The sequence below is a fragment of the Coturnix japonica genome, chromosome 3 (assembly GCF_054131305.1).
Source record: "Coturnix japonica strain WE chromosome 3, WE-NBRP24, whole genome shotgun sequence".
NCBI classification, from domain to species: Eukaryota; Metazoa; Chordata; class Aves; order Galliformes; family Phasianidae; genus Coturnix; species Coturnix japonica.
In genome coordinates this window covers 67,793,115-67,814,912 of record NC_140665.1, presented here as the reverse complement: position 1 = coordinate 67,814,912, position 21,798 = coordinate 67,793,115, and the positions used below count along the sequence as shown (strand labels likewise).

General features: G+C 38.9%; 1 protein-coding gene across 7 annotated transcripts in view; it reads right to left on the bottom strand.

Moving 5' to 3' along the window:
- The window catches only part of USP45 (ubiquitin specific peptidase 45), a 52,164-nt gene that overhangs the window by 2,594 nt on the left and 27,772 nt on the right, over positions 1 to 21,798 (bottom strand). For all 7 annotated transcript variants that reach the window (XM_015858820.3, XM_015858823.3, XM_015858819.3 and 4 more), the window contains exons 9-16: positions 12,945 to 13,032; positions 9,256 to 9,337; positions 8,186 to 8,277; positions 6,065 to 6,121; positions 5,157 to 5,300; positions 1,835 to 2,498; positions 536 to 633; positions 50 to 136 (exon numbers count right to left, since the gene is read on the bottom strand). In XM_015858820.3, coding sequence (XP_015714306.1) covers positions 50 to 136; positions 536 to 633; positions 1,835 to 2,498; positions 5,157 to 5,300; positions 6,065 to 6,121; positions 8,186 to 8,277; positions 9,256 to 9,337; positions 12,945 to 13,032 — 1,312 coding nt within the window. The remainder of the gene's footprint in view (positions 1 to 49; positions 137 to 535; positions 634 to 1,834; positions 2,499 to 5,156; positions 5,301 to 6,064; positions 6,122 to 8,185; positions 8,278 to 9,255; positions 9,338 to 12,944; positions 13,033 to 21,798) is intronic.

Genomic DNA, 21,798 nt, shown 5'->3' with positions numbered 1-21,798 from the left:
AAACAGCAACTGTTAGAAACACAATAAAAATAGAGATTGAAGTGCATACCTTACAAGAAGCAGAACAAAATGGTGCTAGGTCTAAAATCAGTGGGAAATCCACATGCCTATTTACTTTCCGTAGACTCAAACCAGCCTTTAACAAAGAGAAAAAAAAGATTGTACAATGAATACTCTGAATACGTATTATATGTTATACGATATGTATATTTATGTTATAAATCTGATACGTATTATTATGTTATTAAAATAAACCAAACCAAGAATCAGATTGGAACTTATTGAAACATTCTCCATTATGTCTTTAACACGCCGTATGCTACACACAAGTATGACAGGCACATAAAAGGTTTCCCTGGATACATCTGAATAGCTACATGAGCTCTGAGGGTATCAGAGGTTCAGAAAACCACAAGCATGTTTCAGAACAGTCCTCCATTAAAAAAAAAAGCAAACATTAAAATGCACAATGACACTTAAATAGTTGCTCATCCACCAGAACAGCACACGAATACAAGAGGTTTGGGCATTTTACCTGGTGGAATCTTTTCAGATGGAGAATAAGAATAGCAGGAACTGAAGAAATCAGTAGCTGTTTCCGAGCATTCGTGTAGACACCTTCCATTTTCTTCTCTGTATTTATGAATATCACAACAGTTTGTGAAGTGAGGACAATCACACACAACTTACTTTTTTATTGTGTTTTTTTTTTTTTTTAAATTTCTGAACAGATCTATGTTGCAATGACTTAGTAAATGTATAGGTTTTCCAATGGAAGTTTCGTGGAGTAATAGAAAAATACTTCCTCATTCTTCTTGCTTTCAATATAATCACCTATCATATACCATATAATGAGGCCTGAGCATTACTTTGATCTGCATGATCAGACCAACAATCAGAAGCACATTCAGTACCTAGGTCAGTGCACACACTGAGATACAGCATCTGCTGCCATAATCCCCCAACTTTCCTGTGGAAAGCATTTCACCTGAAATGAACAGTCAGTGGGAGAATAAATGCAAAGCACAGGTCTCTATCCATCCCGATGTCCTTGCCTCTAAGCTAGAGATTACTTTTCCATTCTTCATGGAAAGCACAAGCTTTGTGTGTATCTCTGAGAAGGGTTTGAAGAGATGAGATCCATTTCAGGATGCCTCCAAACCTGGTGGCTTAAGCACATGGGATTGGAAACCGTGGTCTGTGCTGCAGTGGGAACTGAATGGAGGGGGCTTGGGGGGCTCTTATGAAAAGTAACTCTGCTGTTAGCTACAGGTTAAGAAGAGAACATGAACCAGCACTTTCTTTTTCCCCTGAAAAATAACAATTAACATGCTTCAAGTAAAATATTTCAACTGCAGAATAAATCTACAGTTACGTTCCAATATTGGCATTTTTTGTTTAGCCACAAGGGGGAAGCCCATGCTGGAAAAATGAAACATCAGAGGTTGCACAGGTTTTGACAGAAAATCTTGTACAGCAAATCACAGAAACACAGAATGGGTTGGGTTGGAAGGGACTTCGAAGATCAACCCCTGACACAGGGAGGCTCAGCAGCCTCCAGATCTGGTACAGGACCAGGCTGCCCAGGGCCCCATCTAACCTGGTCATGAATCATAGAATCATAGAATTACCCAGGTTGGTAAAGACCCTGAAGATCATCAAGTCCAACCGCAGCCTAACCATAGTATCCTAACTCTAACAACCCTCTGCTAAATCATATATCCCTGAGCACCACATCCAAACGGCTCTTAAACACATCCAGGGATGGCAATTCAACCACCTCCCTGGGAAGCCTACTATATTATATATAAATGCCCACATACCAGCATCTTACCTGAGGAGTTGGATTTCTTCTGATACTTCTGTTTCCTTTCTGTGCAGCTCTCACACAAAAGCTTGTTGTTCCCCATTAACAGCTCTACAGAGGTGAATTGGTAAAGGCAGGACTGGACAGAACACTCCTTGGAGCTAGTTATATAGCTCTGGGAAAGCGTCTGAAAAGCATTTTGAGGGTTTGGGGATAACGAAGACTTGTCTACTGAGAACACGGAATTATTTGATAAACCTGGATCACCACAGCTTGACTTTTCATCTTCATTTATAGTATCACAGAAGCTGAGTTTGGATATGGCACTGGAAATCTTCTCATCATTACTGTCACTTGGTTTCGTGTGTGGCATTTTAACACTGACGTGGTTGACATGCAAAGCAGATGTGTTGCTGCATGAGCTAAAAGCTGTTTGCTTAGACGCATTTTCACTTTCAGAGGCTTCACTGTCTGCATCAAAGCTGCTTTCAGAGCGGCTGGCTTCTTTCTCACTGCCCTCTGTCTGACTCCCATTCATGGCAGACTCCACAGTTGTGTCTTTGGAGTTCAGCACACCAGAGCTGTCTTCCAGCTCTGGCTTTTTGGTTCTTTCCTGCATGATAACAGGGCTTCTTTCTTCTTCATTAGAGGAAGCTTTTCTGGCAAGCCTTCTCTCCTGGTTCAACTGATTCTGTAAATTATGGCATTTTAGTAGTAAGTAGGAAAAACAGAAAACATACCAGTGACCTAAAACAACTTTTAAAAGATGACAAATGAAACCTAGAATTTTATCTTCTCTACCTTTCACGTGCTTAAGCTACTTGATCTTCTTAAGATCTGTTTAAGCTAATATAGGATTAGAAACCTCCATACCAGTCAACTATGACCATTATACTTACTGTGAAATCAATACCTCCTACAATCACAGTGACAGCTGTGGATGGCACATGAGAAGGGGTATTCCTTTAATCTAACTTAAGCTTCTAAAAGGTTCTCAAGTTTAAGCTGGCCTTCCATGAGAGGCCTTAGCTGATGAACATCTAGAGAAGAGAATTCATTTCACCTTGTAGACACTTGTCTTAGAATTAAATACATTTTCTTTATTCGTATATTTTACATTGTCTGAAATTGACTTTTTTTATATTGCTGTCAAAAAAAAATTACCAGTATAGATTTGTAAGTACTTTAAGCAGCCATAATCTTAAGTTATTCACAGTTCTTTCTTTCATTTGGCTTGTTTCCTAAAAAAAATGAGCATTTTTCCTTCCATTGCCTCAACAGAACAAACAACAGAATGTAGATTTCATTTCATAAGAGGGACGCTAAGTAGGCAGAAATACCTTTTGCACACTTGGCATTGGCCTAAGTAGCAGTAAGGCTATAATTATAGACATGACTTTAGGGTTTCCTACTATCTTTAGAATCACTGAATCACAGAACCGTTCAGGTTGGAAAGGATCTTAAAGATCATCCATTTTCAATCCCCTGCTGTGTGCAGGGTCACTACCACCATTAGGCTGCCCAGAGCCCCATCCCACCCAGCCTTGAATGCCTCCAGGGATGGGGCACCAAAGGCTTCTCTGGGTAGCCCATGCCAGCACCTTCCACCTTCTGAGAGAAGAATTTCTTCCTTATATCCAATCTACATTGAATCTCTTTCAGTTTAAAACTGTTGCCAACTATATTCCAATTTAGTAGAGAGGACTTCTGGACTGTCTTTGTTGCCTATATAGGTAAATCTTGAAGTTTCAGAACCCACTCTGAGTCACAGGTACCAACATACTGGGCACCACAGTTAAGTGCCTAACTTGAAGCCTTATAAGGTCTTTATCTTAAGACTATTCCTTAAATGTATTCACACAGAAACTTCAACAGTTATTTAAGTTCATCCCTAAATCTTAAAACTAAATCCAAATAAAGTCAACATAAAAGGCAAATATTATTTCTAAATATTTTCCCAAGTAGGGCTTAAAGTCACACTGAACCCTCTACTTCATAGTTCAAGTCCTTAAACTTAAAAACAAGTAGCAAAGTTTAGCAAAAAAGAGTAAAATCCAAATGAAGAAGTCATTAAAACCCCCAAACACGACTGTCTGCTAGGACTACTTTTTGTCTCAGCTGTGTTTTACTTTCTTTATAGAGAAGAGGGAGAAAAACTTGTCAGAAATTACTGCTAGTGTTTGGGACATAACACAATTCTTACAACTCTGAAAATCGCGCAGCTCCTCACTTCAGGAAGAAAAGATAACAATAAGTGCTCAAATACTCTGTTACCTGCACAACCACCCACTGGAAGCTTGGATTTTCACAATCAAATTTACAGATCAATTAACAAAAGTCACAGAAAATCAATAAAAACTAATTGAATCCAGCACTGCTTGTTTTACATGCCCAAAAGCATGGGGGAGCACAGAATCACTAGTTAGACAGCCACCTCGCGTATCACTTTATCAGTTCTTATTGAAAGCAGAGCTGTTTCCTCCTTTATATTATTGTCTAGCCTAGTTTGTTGAATCCAAACTGTATCTTGTTATCTTAATTTTGAAAGCCACCCTGTAATCACATTTTTATGCAACAGCATTAACATTATTATTCATTCTATTTTGGAATTCTCCACATCTCCTCCAGCATTGATTCTATTTGTCCAAAATCTTATTTAGAATATAAGGCTTATTTAAAAAATAAATAAATAAATAAAAAGGAATGTTAATAAACACTGAGAGCACTTCCCACTTTAATTAACAATGACAGCGCACAATACTTACTACAGATTAATTTCAACCTGTAAAACTAACAGATTTGTTCAGCTAGTGTATTTGCAGAACCCTTTCACTGCCATAAGGAAGGACTGTACTGAGAGGCTTAACCCCTTGGGTTACTGAAAAAAGCCAAGTGCTCCATGGAAATCTCACTCTCAGCCCCCCTCAATCTCTGGTGTTGGTACTATTTTTGTTGTGCCTGTTGGCAGCTAATCCCTCAGATGGCTCTAGTGCAGACCTGCCTGCCCTCTTAGCTAATGTCACAACTCATGGGGTTGCTGCCAGAAACAAATCAGGAGGACGATAAAAGGAAGGCTGGATAGAAAATCTAAACCAACACCAATTGAAATTAACAAGCAGATCTTTTCTTCTTACAAACACAACCCCATAATTGAAAATCCAATGGTTCCCAATGACTATAATCTCTCACATTTCTAATATCCAAATATTTTTAAACGAATCTATGTCAACTACATATATATACTTAGACAAACAAACAATTGCAGGTGTCAATATTCTTTCTCCTGTTTCCCTAGAAACTTCAGAACAAACTCAAAATGACTGGTTGGTTAAAGTATCTAAGTTCTTACCTTATCTTTTGTTGAAGTGTGTTTCTTGACAATTTTGGGCTGATTATTCAGTGTACAGATGGAAGAACAGGTATACTGTCTGAGATCAGCTTCATGCACACTTTTACTTTTATTTGTTCTTCCCAGAGGCACAGGTTTTGCAACCTAAGGAATTAGATGGGAATTTAGGAAAGGATATATGCCTGTTTTTCATTCCTTTACAACACGCAGAAGAGATTAATGTAGGTGGGTTTGTTTTCTGTACATCTGAAAGCAGTAACCTACACTGCTATGAACCAAACTGGTGTTTGGAATCAAGCACATTTTATTAAGGAAGGACTAAATATTACATTAAATACTCTTCCTTTAATGTACGCAAAAATACGGAGGGAAGGGAAAGAACCACTCTCAATCTACCTTCCTACTCCCAAATAAAACTTCCAAGTCCCACAAAAAACAAAGTATATGTTCTAAAATGAATCCGGCCCCTCTGCAGCTAACAAGGACATTCTGTAAGCTATTTATGACAGAACACCAGGACAAATGTTTTCGAAGTTTATCCATTTTCACCCTGATTCAACCTCTTGTGCATTAGCTCCCTAGTTGCAAACCAGTAAGCTAGAATCTATCTTTTTGGACCTGTCTAAAGAATTTTATAACCAATCTATATGCTAAAAACGAATCTCAGATCTATATATACTGTAAGTAACACTATAAGTCATCCCAAGTTGGGTCTAATAAAAAAAACAATTTTTTCTCTATCTGTATAAATACATATATAAGGTCACATAATGAGCAGACAGTACACATACATGTGTTTATAGACATGCATTTCTAGGTTTGAAATGAAAACTGTACATATACATACAGAAACATCTTCATAAAGCAATCCAGTGGAAACAACAGTCATTATGTATTCTGTATCTTACCCTCTCTTCTATTATAGGAAGTGAAAGATCAATGAAAGGTTCTTTCACTGTTGAAATCTTGAAGAAAAAGAGAAAGAGTACACTGAGTGCAAAGAGCAATGCATAGGTTCAGCACATACCTCTTTTTAAACCAAACTATTATCAGAAACTACACAACAAGCTAATCGGTTACAAGATGTATCAAACTACAATGAAGAACTTCCCACAAGCTTTTCCTATCTTTTATTATTTTAAGATAGTTTTCTTTTTTGTTCTAACACTGCATGGAATTCCAGCACACAGACACAAAGGCAAGGCCATTCCTCCAGGCACAAGCCACACCTAGGAGCACTGTGGTCTCAGCTTCTCTCAGCTCAAGGCATTCTCAACTCATGTGGGTCTTCTAGATGGAACGCAAATTTCTGGACAGCAGAAACAGCAAATCCAGTAGAATTCTAAAGAAAACCTAACTTTAAAGCACTTCCTGAACCTGGATATTTCTGTGCAGGCACTGATCCTGTATGTTGCTCAGCAGCAAGAACTGGTTAATGGCAGTTAGGTGGCAAGATGTAACCTGGCACTCACCAGGAAGATGATGTCAGGCTTACTGGTTGCAGCCAAAGGTTTTATTAGAAATGTTTATATTGCAACATACACTAGGAACTATGAAAATAAAGCCAATTAATGGGAAAAAGCAGTGCTTTTATTTTCAACAAAATACCTCACTGTCTGTTCTGCAGTATTATTGTTCCGTCTATAAACCATGTAAATTCTAAGCTGAAACTGGAAATATGACTTTATGACTACAGCATCCAGCCCAAGCCTGTTTCTTAACCTCTCTTCCTCACCGCTCTCACATCCCTGCCAAAACTAATTTCTCTTACCTCAGGAAAGACTGAAAAGCAAAGCCTTTAAAAAGAACATCACATTGTACACATCATTACTGAATATAGTCATACGTCCAGTTACTGTCACTATTGCCCTTCTCTGATGTTTATGACCCTATCTTCCACCTGTGACATAAGGACCGGAGGCTCCTCTTAACAAAAAGCTTACTCTTATCTGTCGTGTGAGGGACTCAGCATGGTTTAAGTTCCAGTAAAACAATAAATGAGGTTAGAACTATTTTAACTATGTCGACTTGCTGACTGATGAGCAATATACAAACTGGGGTTCCTCTAGAGACTGACTTTTAAAGAACTAGCACTAGTCAGAAAGATCTTTGCCAATGCAAGCAAAGGAAAGTGACTGCTAAGCTTGTCCTCATACAGCTATCACTGGCCAAGCCCTGAGTCCTGTGCAGGCAGAATATAAGAACCCAACAAAAATCAAAGGTACACACAAAACACAGACGATGCCTATTTGATACACAGCTGAAGTTCTTCATTGATACTAGAAGCACATTGAAGTTTAATCTGCACATCACACACAGGGAAGTTTACCTGGCACTGCAGAACTGTGCTCAAGTATTCAGATTGATTGATTTACTTAATCTCTATAATATTAAATATAATGCTTTAAACCAAACCAAACACAAACGTAATATTAAGTTTTAAAAAGTCATGCAAGTAAGATTTTTCTTTTCCAAAGTTAAAGAAAATTATAAGGATAATGGAAAGCATTTATGATGAAATGTCAGTAATATTAATTATGAAAGGAATATGCTGTTCATTAGAGATATTATGTTAATTCTAAGAAAAACTTAAAGAAAAGAAAGTAATTTGAGCATTTCCCCACTCATACTAATTCAAAGCAAGTACTTCCCAATTTTCAGGTATACCCCAGGAGATCAGGCAGGAGGTTTAATATTTTCAGGTAGGTAAACATTTCAGGAATATCAAATTTGCAGCGTAACACAGATAATTACAGAATTTGGAACCTCCAGCCTTAAATTAGATGCAAAATGAAGCCCAGTATTTGAAACAACTTTGAATTCAAATGATCACTCTTCTCAGGTTTGCAGAGGACAATGCTTTAAGGAAGCGTAAGTAAGTTATTTTAAATGAGAAACTGTCAATAGTCTTGCTTTTACAGACAAACAAGCAAGTATAAAATTGGCGATACAATTTTATACTTCCAAGACAATGTAATCAAACCAGTATGTGATCTATTCCACATCAAACCAAATTCCAAAATACCTACATTTTCACATTCCTCACACATGACAGTGCTAGTCAATTCACCAACAAAGATCCTATCTATGAAGTTCATCTTCACACCCTCTCTTCCATATGCTGAAAAAACATTGCCTTTTTTTAAATGTGAAAAATAACAGATCCAATGCCACACTATAAGTACAACAAAATGCTAAGATTTATGTTGAAAGCACAATTATTAAACATATTCAAAAGTTTTTAAACACAACACAGTAAACTAAGCTATCATATACTGTATTTAAAAACATCTATTATTCAGTGATACATTTCCCTTGTACTCGCTCTCCCCACCTGCTATAACAAACTAATCATACAGTGTCAGTGAAGAGGAAGCCTTTAAAGATAATCTCAGTTTTAATATATAGGATATATACAGTAATGTATTGCTTTGATTTAGACACTACAAAGGCAGACAGGCTGTCAGTTTTTCTAAACAGCCTTCAAAACTATAAAAATTAAAAAAAAAAGCCAATAAAGAACAGAAAATAAAGAAAAAAAATCAGTTCTATGTCTCAACTATTGCAGATTTGGGAAGGCCAGCATTCAAAAGAGCTTCATCATTATTTAGATTTTAATTAAAGCAAAAATTATTGTATATACTTTTTTGAATATACACAGAAGAAAAATAATTTTAAACTTGTTGTTTAAAAGAAATAAGCATTCTTTTGAAACAGCTTCCCATTTTGGCTTTGTAATCGTATTTCGAGCGCTCACAGTATCAGCCACCTGAGAGAAATAACTTTGGCTTATGTTAAGTGGCCTCTCTGAGCGATACAGTAACTGTGGCTATGTAACAAACAAACTGCAGGCTAACCAAAATCAGATTCTACATATCATTACAGAAGGTATTACTAATGCAGTGGAAACTTACTCTGGCTACAGTTTGCACATAAGAAGCTCTCTATACTTTAAATATGCACTAGGTGGCACCAGAATAATACATAACATTTTAACACTACAGTACTTTAAGACTGCTGTTTGCTAGAGTCAGATTTGAAGAAAATGGTATTCTAAAACTTCTACATTTTAGAAGTGATTCAATAAAGTGCTTCATACCTTTGACTTTTTTTCTAGTTTCTTCATCTGCTGTCTTGGTTGTTGGATTATTAAATGCTTTTAAGATACCAGTCTGTATACGCTGTAATTTAAAAGATAGTAATAAAATAAAATTAAAAATTAGCAAGTACTTACAATGCAGACATTCTAAACACAATTAATATATGGTTAAAAGAAGCGTAACATACTACTGTCATTCATTAATACTGCCAAAGCTACCCAAGCTTACTATCTTCAGCATGTAACCATTTCTAAATTTCCTCCCCACAAAAAGGAGCAGCTGTGGAGGCTACCAACAAACAGTAAGACTTGCAGTGAACAAATGCTTTTCATTTCTTCCATACTTAGGGAAAAAAATCAGCACCATACTACCAGAGAAATGGTTTATTACTGATTGACTGGGATACAAAATACCTGGAGGCAGCTAAGGGCAGCTAAGAGCCTTTCAATTGCCAGAACTCTGTGACTCCATTCAGCCATTTTACTACTTTATTTTCTAACACTGTTCATTTCAAAGATATGTAAGAAAATCTTTAAAGATACACAAAACATTCTATGAATCCATATAGACTTCAACAACATTATTTTTAAACATTCCCCCAAAGCTACATTTTTTAAAGAAGAATCAGAAAGAAATATACTCTTACATGTGAGTAGTAGTTGCAGCCTACTATACTCTCCCTACTATAGGGGAGTCTTCCCTCATACTTATTTCTCAATTTGTATCTGGGCAAAGGAGTATTTTAATGAATTACTTGGATGTGTGTGCTGCTGGCACCTGCTGATACAAAACACTCTACCCATCCTATGATGAGCTGTGAAGAGGGAAGGAGAGGACTATACTGGTTCCACCACCAGAGAACACCGCAACATGCCTGACCCCTGTTTTCTTCTCCTGGCAAATGTACTTGCTTTCCAATCCAGAAACTCCGCTAACAGCTGCCCATGTCAGCGTGCAAATGACATTTACAATGAAATACGGTATCGAAGTCACAACTAGAGCAAAGCACCCTTCTAGGAACAAATGGTGTTACCAACCGTTCCGTGAGTAACACAAAACCTGTGCACCAGCAGAAAAAAAGCTAACAAATAACTTGTGTTTGCAGACAGCAAAGTGCACTTTCAAGCCATCGATTACTGCAGCGTGACGATGGCAGGCTGCCCCAGAGGTCTGGTTTCCAGTTCAGGCACCCATCAGGCTAAGTCATACTCCTACCTTATGAGTATGTGACCTGGCTTGTGAATTAACTCCCGCTGCCCCAAGCTCAGCTTTGTTCATCTTAAAGCCAACAATATACTAAAAGGGCTAATCAATAGATAATTCACAAAGTTGAACACCATAAATGGGTCTAGGGCCATAAGCGACCCTTTTGTTGGGATTAGCGCGTTGAACCATTTATTTAGGTCAAAGAAAAACACAGTCTTTGAATGGGCAGGGTGCTGCCGACAATGGCAGCAGACATTAATCAATTAGCAGCAGGGTTCAGCTACTCCGGGCCCTGGTGTGAAACAATCTCTAGCCTGCACTGCTGGGTACGCCGGTCAGGATGTCATTTCTATCGTCATATCGACAGCCTTTTATCTTAAAAACCCACTTGTGTACACCGTAATGGGGACAGGAAAAAGTTCAACACTGGTCTGAGAAGGCTGTTTCATGAGGCAGGAAAACACAGATAAAAGGTGAAAGCGGAATGTGAGTTGTGGGAGCTACGTAAGTTGCTGTAACTCACACCATGCTCAGTTCTATACACAAGGAGCCCAGCAGGGGCACGGCTGGCCTGCAGCACTCAGCCCGGCCTGTGGCAGGTGGAGCACAGAGCACCTCCTGCAGCGCTGGGAGTGGGGCTGCCACCTACACATGCCTCTGTTGGAGGACGGCGTTACAAGCAGTGCCCAGAACAGGCAGTTGCTGGACACACTTCTGGCTCTGGTGGCAGGCTGCATGCTGTGGGCCTTCCCCGGCAGCGGGCTGGGGGTGTGGGGCTGGGCAGCGGGCAGCTGGCAGCTGTGAAGTTCCCAGGGCTGACAATGCCGCTCCCTCCTGGCAGAGAGCAGAACGAGCCGTGATCGCTCCATCACACAATCTACAGACTCCAAATAGGAGATGAAAAAAAGGGGGGAAAAAAGGCAGAGCTTTCACTAGTCATGACCCGCGGTGAGCAACCCGAGGTGATGGAGTCAGTGTTTGCAGTAATGCACTATTACAGGCAAACAGGGGGTGTAATTGCAGGAAGGGTGGGACCAGCCCTTATGTGCCCAGTGCTGAGGGTGGCAGACACACTCTGCTGCCTAAAATGTGATTTAAATTCGCAACGTGTCCCCTTACCCTTTTCTGGTAGCTTCAATAGCTGTTCAGCTCTAACAGATGACTCAACAAACAACTGAAAACACGGCTTATTATAATGATGGCACATTCACTGATGGACCAAGAGACTGATGGCAGGGGAAAGAGCAGTGACTGCAGAAGCAGCTTAGTGCCTGCAATGGTTTTGCTTCGGGTGAATCTACGATTGTGAAGCAAATATAATTTCCTTCTTTTCTTACATGAAAATCAATGCAGAGCAACAAGAGTTTCTTGTACTGTAAAAGCACAGCCACTGCTCTTACTGAATAGGAAATGCAGCAGCAGTCACCTGCTTCTGTGGTGTGTCTATACCGACACACCACCCTCTAGCTGTGACAATGTCAAGGGTCAGCTCTTTCTCCCTGTAGTTCAGCTCTGCTTATTATTAAGTACACCGATGACAGGGTTCATTCAGTGTTACTCTAGTGTCACAAACTGGGCTCTGTTACAGCTTTATATTTTGTTTCCAGAAGAATTCAGCTTAGGATCATTACATTCCCTGTGTTATCAAATGAGACGGAAGAGAAGCACGCTGGTCAGTACAATGTTTAAGGACCTTCCTTTGACTAGACTCAGAAAAGGTTATTTACCACAATATCATCTGAAAGGAAGGTTCCAAGACTAAGTCAGGCAGATGAAATCAGATACAGTCAAAATAGCTCAAGCAAGCAAAAAACCACTTTCTTGTATTCAACAATGCAGGAGGAAGAAAGAAGGAAGGGAAAGAAACATGAAAAAAGATACAAGGGGAACATTTTCATTTAATAGAACAAGTTATATACTTAGAACACTCAGATGTAGATTTTAATAGAACACAGTGTGTTATTTACAAAATAAGTAGTTCTTCACTATTGCTTAAGATAAAAGATTAACTTTGCAAGACTTTATTTTTGTTCTTTTTTTTTTCCAGTGAAATAGGCTTCAATGAACTGAATGGGCTGACTGACACTTTGGAGCTGCTAATTTCTGTCCCAAAGCTTTCTCCTGACAGGCATTTTTCCTGACTCCTCAGAAGGGGCTTCTTTGTTCTTTTCTTTCTTAATAAATGCAAACCATCCACACTCCCAAAGTTATCGTGATCTACTTGCCATAATCTTTCTATTGCTCATCAAAACTTTCATCCCAATCAGCAATTTTAAGACAACAACATGAACACGATTATATCATCTTCCTAAGAAGTCATTATTTCTCTCAAGGTTACAAAAATAGCCTTACCTTCTCTATAAAGGACATCTTTAAAACATGAAGAACAATGGAAACATGAAGAATACTGAAGAATGACAATCAGTATACAGTACAGTCAAGTATTTCTTGACTTCATTAAAAACACACGCAAAGCTGTTACCTTTGTTTCTTCAATCCTCATTGCATCCAGCAAATAGTGCAGAAGCTCTTGGCTGTCCTGCTGCTGGAATCCCTTAAATCGAGGAGCTCTGCAAAAGAAGCAGTAAGGAATTTACAGTTACACTGAGAGACAATATCTATGCTAGGTTCTTGTTGGATGCTGAGGTACATACAGGTGCAATCGTTACTGGACCTAATGGGACACTCCACCTATCTCATGTTTCTCACATCTCACAGCACATGTGCATGAAGTCTGTGTACGGTAAAACAGAAGCAGCCCAATAACCTAGATTGGAAAAAGACTATCTTGAAATCTAAGGGAAGTTACAAGGTTGCACACAGACAAGCAAAAGGCACAGGTCAGAATCCAAACAAGAATAAATCTTAACTTCTTAAACAAAAGTATCTATAACCATCTCTTCAAAATAGCTCTGCAGCCAGCCACTCTATTAATCTGTAGCTTACTGAAATGACTCAACAGTCCCTGCGTAAGAGTTTGCTGCTCTTTATATCATCAGGCAAAAGTTTCTCTTATCATAAAATCATAGAATTACCCAGGTTGGAAAAGACCTTGAAGATCATCAAGTCCAACCACAGCCTAACCATAGTACCCTAACTCTAACAACCCTCTGCTAAATCATATCCCTGAGCACCACCTACATATATTTGCTTCACCTGAGTTTTCACAAGGACCTTTTAACATCATGAACCACGTCATAGTAATCGTACCACAGCCACATTCAAACTTCTGTTCTGTAATCTAATAAACTGCAATACTTAATATCTGAAACTCATATTAAAATGTACAACATGACTAGGAGCAAATAAAGCATAGCTTCAGACCTAAATAAAATGGAAAAAGCCTGAAAATGATGGGACAATCTCTTCAAAGTTTCCAGGTACCAAAAATTATCATGTCTACCAAAGCAGGTAATAAACCAGGGTACACACCTGATAACTGTTCCCCAGAGCAGCTTAAGGAACTGCATGCCCAACTGGTTTTGAGAGCAAAAAAAAACCAAAACACCACCTGAGATGACAGAGGTTCAAATTGCACCAGCCTACACTAATACTAAGGAACCTTCCTTAAGCATCCATTAGTACAACCAACTGTACCAGGAATTTTGCTCCCACTGCATATTGAATACAAAAGCATCACAAATGTTTAGCTCTTCTGCAATTCCTGAGCACACCAAAGGAGTTATATGTACAGACCATGGAAGATCATGAAGAATCTAAATTGTTACTGTCATTTACTAACACTGCTGTATTTCCCATTGCTCACAGTTTCCTTTATTAATCTGAACAGCGACCATTAAAACAAAAATCATGACACAAAGCTCTTTATCTTGCCGTTAATCAAGTTTAGAAGATGGGATACATTCCTATAGAACTTCACAACCCTTGGTAAAACCCCTTAAAGCCCTTTCCATGCTGCACCTGTAAGTATGGATGGCACATGTGCTAGCCCTGAGCCCACCAGAATTGGTTCCTGCAGGGCAGCTCCTTGGAGCCCAGCACAGCAGCAAGCAGCCCCTCAGGCTGAGCATTTGCAGGGGCTCACAGCAGAAGGCTGCAGGGCTCCAACTCCCCAGCTGTCCTGTGGTCTTGTCTGTGGGGTGCATGGCAGCTCTTCTTGTATAACTGCACTACAGTCCTCCTTCCTACACTGTAATCAGGCAAAGTGAAGATTTTTTTGTTTTGGAGATCCCCGCTAGCTAAAATGCATTAGAGCTGCAATTGATGAAGATACTGCTATTCCATAAATAGTAACATCACTACCTTTTGGACTGACGATACTGACTGTCTGACATGTCCATATCACAAGCCCACCTTTTAAAATAATACAAGCTTTCTACTCAGGTTAAACAGAGAAACAAATCATCTTAAAAAAAGGTGAGTGCACTACGGTATGTTTCATCTCTAGAAACTAAAAGTCTTGACAGAAAGGATCTACACGCCCCAGAAAACATACATCTGGTGCTGCCCTGGTTCACTCAGCCTCCCCTGCCCTTGGAGCAGCTTGTCCTCCTTGATGGTGCCTGGCATCAGCACCGACAGAGGCCAGCCAGCTCGCCAGTCAGCCCAAGGACACAGACGGAACACTGGCACTTGCCCGTTATTTACTGTTACACTTCACTGTGCCAGACACATGAAAACTGAACAGTACACAGCAAAGGCAATTCCAGTAAAAAAAAGACCACCAGCAGCATCTACAACAGTTTTCATATAGCAAAAGAGAAAAGGCATCTGTTTCTGACTCTACTAACACTTACACCAGTCAGCTGCACTGGGCTGATGTTGTGCCTGTTTGTGACACAGGCATTCAGTAGTCTAAATCAACAGTATTCAGAACTGATGATCCCTTTTTTACTGCTCACAGTATTTAAATACACCTTAAGTATCATAATTCGCAGGTGTCTATTACATAAACATTATAAAATACACTTAGGAGTATGTGGATAGATACTTTAGATGTTACCTGTACTGAGACAACAATAGTTTCTCACAGAAGTTTGGATCCCTCAAAGAGACTGTGCAAATGTTCCCTATAAACAATCTGTTATTTACATGAACAATAATTTACTGGCCAAACCACGCCTGTCTTTCCAAACTACTCACTCCTCAGATTTTTAATTAAAGCCTTGGACTGATTCATCTAAAACGAGATTTGAAAATGAGGGTGGTTTTTTTTTCTGTTTTATTTCCAGTAATGCCACCAAATGGCAGCTGCGTCTCTTGCTGTACAGTAAGAAGATGCATAAGCTGAGCCATGTGCTAAAAATCTTCCAAAATCTAGCACAGGAGACAACTGGCTGCGCAGAGCTCAAGCAGGAATTTGATCAAACTGGCAGAGGGGACAGAAAAACCAACCACTTACTCGGTTATTCCATTTTATGAAACACATCTCGAGCCAGTTTTCATGTTCAGCCCCAGATTGCAGGCTCTGACTAACGGGTGCACTGAGCTGTAAATATCTATCTGCATTTTCTCAGCACACAGTAATCTTCCTTGCCCAGCCGTGCTCTTTAGCTGTTCTGGGATTCCTGCAGATGAGGCTTCTTTCCTACTTACACAATACAGACACTCAGGTTGGCTTCGAAATGTGGAAATATCAGAAATTAAAAGCTACCATAAGAAGCTGCATCAGACTCCTAATGTGCCTATGCTGAAACTTAAATCTAGGCAAGATGTCACGTTAGAAATGCAACACACTGAGCGTCCATGCAGTACAATGATAGATGGGTCCAAGTCCTGAGTCGCTCTCTGTAAGCACGGTAGGAGGTAACTGGAGAAGGAGCTAAGGTGTTTAGGAATCTAAGGTCAGTGCCTAAAATTAAGTGCAATAAAACTGGCCTTGCACATGCAAAACAACACGTTCATGTTTACAAAAAGCGTATCTGCATTTCTGTCTGCTTTTTTGATACAAGGCCAATAATACTCATAGTTAAAATGACTTAATGACACTGCTTTATGAAGGGGTTTACAACAAAACCTGGATGTAGCAAAGCAGGTATACTTTCTCAGCTTTATTTTTAATGCTATATATTTTTGCATGTGCAGGTCAACCTGAACATTTAACTCCAATTTTTTCAAATATATCAATAAATTCAAACTTGAAGTACTCCTCCTAAGAAATGAAACTTTGGATTAATTCTATTAAAACCCAGCCTTTTGCTTCTATTCACATCAAATGTTTTATTTCCAGTTAATTTAATTATTAAATCCAAACAGATTCCAAAAAGCACTAAACCTTTATATTGGATTCAATAAAACACTCAATTTACATTACAAAAATTAAATGAGATTTTAACTTGCACACGTATTTAAAGGAACATGCACACATTTTAACTTTTCAATTGACTACGACAGTTTTCTCATTGCTTCTTTCATTAAACAGCCAGGAATCAATGAATCTTCTTTTTAAAAACCCAGATGTAGAGATGAGTTCAGGTTTGACAAGCCTGGTTATCTACAGCATTATTATTTCTTCTATTTATGAGAAATGTTTCTTTTCCTGACACAGTGATAATTAAAAGGCATATTCAGCATAGCCCCTCCAATATAGCCATACTAATAGCTCCTGTATATAGTGACAGACTAAATTCTTGCACTGACACAAACCAGATCTTTGTACTAATAGGATTTATTTTTTTAGCCACAGGACTACAACACATAGCAAAGGAAGACAAATATTTCATGACTTGACAAAGAAGCAGTGAAAAATTCCATCACACCTACAGGAGGGCTTTTGTTGGTGCTTTTAATTGTTGTAGGAACATATCACTGAGTTAATTTTTCAATGCAAAGTAGGAAAAAAGAAAAAAAAAGCCACACAAATGCCTTTTATTAGTGCTTATAGTTTACAGTATAACCTTCTGCTAATAAACACCAGATAATACTCACTTCTGATGAAAAAATTTTTATCAATGATATCTGAAGGCAAAATAGTCTATCTGTATATTCCATTCAGTTTTATTAGTGTAAATGAAAGGGAAAAATGAACCCAGCAATAGCTGTTTTCAATGGAACAGCACTAGTTAATCTTTCATTTTATTAGCACACGGTGCATCTGTAATGGGCAAGATTATTTACACTCCTCTGTGCTTGTACTAAATCCTCCCTCAGCCTCACATGTATCTACATGCCTGGATTTTAACGGGGACAGGAAATGTAAGTGTCCATTTTAAATGTCAGGGAAGCTGATTGTGAAAAAGCTGTGCAAGGTATGAGCCCTTTATTTTGACTGAAAAATGATGTCATTGTTAGTACTGACACAAATCTAACCAGTCATTCACGTCTGTTGAATCCTGGAATAACATTTCAGGGTTGTATATTTGTTTTCGGGAGGAAGCCACAAAATAAAAACAAAACAACAACAAGAGGTGTAATGGAGGGAATTTCACATGACATAATGCATTTACTGGAAAATTCCTACATTTCTCAACTAGTATTTGGGAGGAAAAAGGAATTAATCCATGTTGATACATAGAAATGTGACAACTAAAAGATGTGCGTTCTCGTCTCCTTGAAAATATGCTTCAAGCAAGATCCTTGGCAATAGTGGGGGACTTTAAGATGGTTGGTTGAGTTGACCGCTCACAGATGTGCTGACATATGGAAGCCAGTGCCAATGCGATACAACCTGTTGTACAGTGTCAGCAGTATAATGACAGAACAGGTTGAACTCCTGCTAATGGCCATAAGTGCTGAAGGACAACTGTGACATCCACATACGTGCTACTTATCTATCCTCTCACTACTCATCTGGAGACAAGTTATAATTGCTAGTCTATCACTGACCGAAATATTTTTCATCATAATCTAACTTCTTACAATATTTTTAATAACAAAAACTACACCATAATATACATGGCCGAAGAAAAATAAAGTCCTCTAATTATTTATACTTTTAATTCCCATCTTCTATTTGCTAATGGAAATTAAATTATTCTTATCTCAGATATGACACAGAGTTGCAGACATTCTATTACCACGAGGTGCTACACAGGAAAAAGACACAGGCTTGGCACATGTAACTTAAATAGAAGAGACATGCCTGCCTCATCTTGACGGCATGAACAGACAGGATTTAGCTCCCATTCCGCTGTACTCCATGACTTGCTTCATTTTTTTCTGCCTTACCTTTCCCTCAAAGGAAATGCAGTATCATTCCCTTACCACAATCTACCAAGAACTCTGATATATGAGCAAAAAGCACTTTTTAGAGGTATCTTTGAATGGAGTTAATAGCTGACATGCCAGAACAGATCCATTTCCCACTTGACCATCAGAGAGAAAATACAGGTCCTTTCACCAAGTAATGGAAATTTATTTTCCTTTTCTGCAGAAATTTCTTGTCTACCAGCTGGTAGCCAAGTAAATGCCTGTATGCATGAGATCTATGCGTAACATTGTAAGACCTTACAGAAATGTCCTCTCAGTATGGACATCCCCTTCTTTCTTCCTTTAATTACTGATATTTTCAGTAGTGTTCCATGACAGCAAATTGTACAGGTTAGTTATACAGAATATAAAAAAATAATTTAAAAAACAAATGAACAAAAAAACCCACAGACTTCTTTATTTCCCCCTCTGGCTCTAAATCTGTTGCCTTTCAGTTTCATGCAGCTCCTCCAACTCTTATGAGGGCAGTTAAATAAGTATAGCTAATTTATTTTCTGTCATTTATTGTATTCTCTTGTGGTAATATTTTTTAATTTCCTCTTCTGTCTGATCTCCTGATATTAAGTCCCTCTTCACATGAAGCACTGCCATTTTTGTCACCTCTCCCTAAAGCTCTGGAAGGGCCTTACCTAACAACGTTCTGTTCTGGTTAACCTGGGTGTTCCAGCTGCAGATACATCTGTATCAGACATAACTAAACTATCGTTTTCTTTCTCTACTATATCTACAAACAATGCTTACTTAGTTCATCAAGACTTCACATGATGTAAACACTTCTGCTGTTCAAAATGCTGTACAGCTCTTCCTCCTGAATGGAAGAAGCAAACCCTAAACTGAGGAGCAAAAGCAGATGAATCTTCCCAATGCACACGATTTACTTATGCAATTAGTCTATGCCACAGTCATAAACCTCATCCATGCTCTTTTGTTAATGTGTTCAAAAACTGTGAAAACCAACTGTACTGAACATGTACAATCTCTCAAATTCTGCTGCAGGATGCAATGCAGACTCCTCTGTCAGAGAGACCCAGAACCTGAGGCAGCGCTATCAGCGGGCAACACAATGGTACAACAGGGACCCAAAGCCATTCTTTGCTACTGGTCAAGTAAACACCGACCTGCTGTTCTGTTGCTACTACCTCTGAAGGGCTAAAGTCCGATGGGAAAAATGAGGAAGGTGGACATGTTTTTTTAAGAGAGAGTTTCCTCTACAACAGTACTAAAAGAAAAGCATCAACGAGATTTCTATCTAATAAGTCTCATTTTCTTCACTTCTTAAATCTGGTACAAAATTACCTGTTTCTTCTGAGTGTTTCTGCTCAGAAGTGACAGATGTGGAATGCTCCAAACCTTTTTTAGGCTTCTCTCCAAAACTAATCAATAGACTTAAATGCCTATGATCTCAGCTCCGTCAGCTCCACACAGACCTCTACCGTGAGTTCTATCCTCTGTGCATGAGAAGGAGCGATTAATACTCATTAGGAAAAACAAGTAACTAAAAACTAAAACTCTGTGGATTTAGTTGCCACCAATAAAATCTCTGTTAAAAAAATATTTTTGTGTGTTAATGCAGCAAGATAGTACCATAGTACCACAAATAGCTATTTTCTTTGAAGCAGCTTTTCTAAGATTATGTAACTCCTTCTTGGATTATTAATTTATATAATGCAAGATTTACTTGCTATACAAATCTACACTTCCACCCACCAACAAAAGCACCTACTGATAAAAAACAAGGGAGATAAAATTTGTGTCCTCTTAATACACGAATGTTGCATCAGTCACTAAGTCTCCAGATAAGTCAGAAGTCTGCAATCCTAATATTCAGAACAGTGGAAAACAAACAGAAGGGCCCTGTAGCTATGTTCGCAATCTGTCCTAGCAAAACATCTGACAGCTGCAACACTAACAGAATTAACAGTGGAAGAATTAGTACCAGACGCTAAACAGTTGCTATAGAAAGACTCATCCATTTCTTTTCTCCTTCCCCTCTTCTTCAACCTGGCTACCCCACCACTCGACAAAATTAACACTCAGTATCATTTTTTTCCCTTTGTTACTTAAAAAAAATGCACCATAAATACCCTTTCATACACAAGATGATGAACTCCACTCTGTGATCTCCCCAGACTCTTCAAGACACAGCTTGCAGCTGAAAGGACTATGTCCCCAGTTCTCTTTTTTTGAGCAGAAAACATACATCCATTTGCAGCATGTTCCCACTTACAGGCTATGGGAACTCAGTGTCATTACAGAGCCGTAAAACGAACAAGGCAGCATCTGCTCTCTTCCTTTACAAGCTCCCTGTCCATACCTCGCCTCATTTCTAAGTGCCTTCACCTGTTCCTTTATGCTCTTCCTTCCTTCCTTCCTTCCTTCCTTCCCTGCTTCTTTGCTCTTTTTCTGCTGAGCACATCTCAAACAATTTGAGTAAGGATGTCCAACTCAAGTGCTGGCATTCAAACTCATTCTGGAACATCTGAAGCAGACAAACTCTTGAAATCCTCCAAGGACAAGCTCCCCCCTTCCTCCCCTCACCACGCCATTCCCTCCCTCCAAAAAAAAAGTGACTCTGGATATCAAATTCAGAAGTTTATCAGGAATTGGACTGCAAAAGAGGGTAAGTGTCAGGTGTTAAAACTATGCAGCTTCTATATCTCTTCTACCTCTCTTCTGTATCTAAAGAGGAGCTACAGCAAAGAAGGGGACAGATTCTTTGGTAGGTTATGATAGAACAATGGGAAATGGTTTCAAGCATGAAAATAGTAGATTTAGATTAGATATATGGAAAAAGTCTTTTACAGTGAGGGTGGTGAGGCACTGGCACAGGGTGCCCAGAGATGTGGTTGATGACACATCCCTTGAGACTTCCAGTGTGAGACTGGCTCAGGTCCTGAGCAACCTGATCTAGCTGTGACGTTCCTGTTTATTGCACGGGAGTTGGACTAGATGGCCTTCAGAAGTCCCTTCCAACTCTAAGGATTCCATGTCTCTATCTCGTGTCAACTGTTCCAACATGAAAATATGTCATTACTCTTCTAGGGATGTGAAAAAAAAATCTCAAACTCAAACAAATTTTTTCAATATGTATAAATATAGGTATGTTTAAAAAAGCTTAAAATACACTTTTCTTCTCCAAGCTTCCAAGCACAGTAGTGATTTACCTG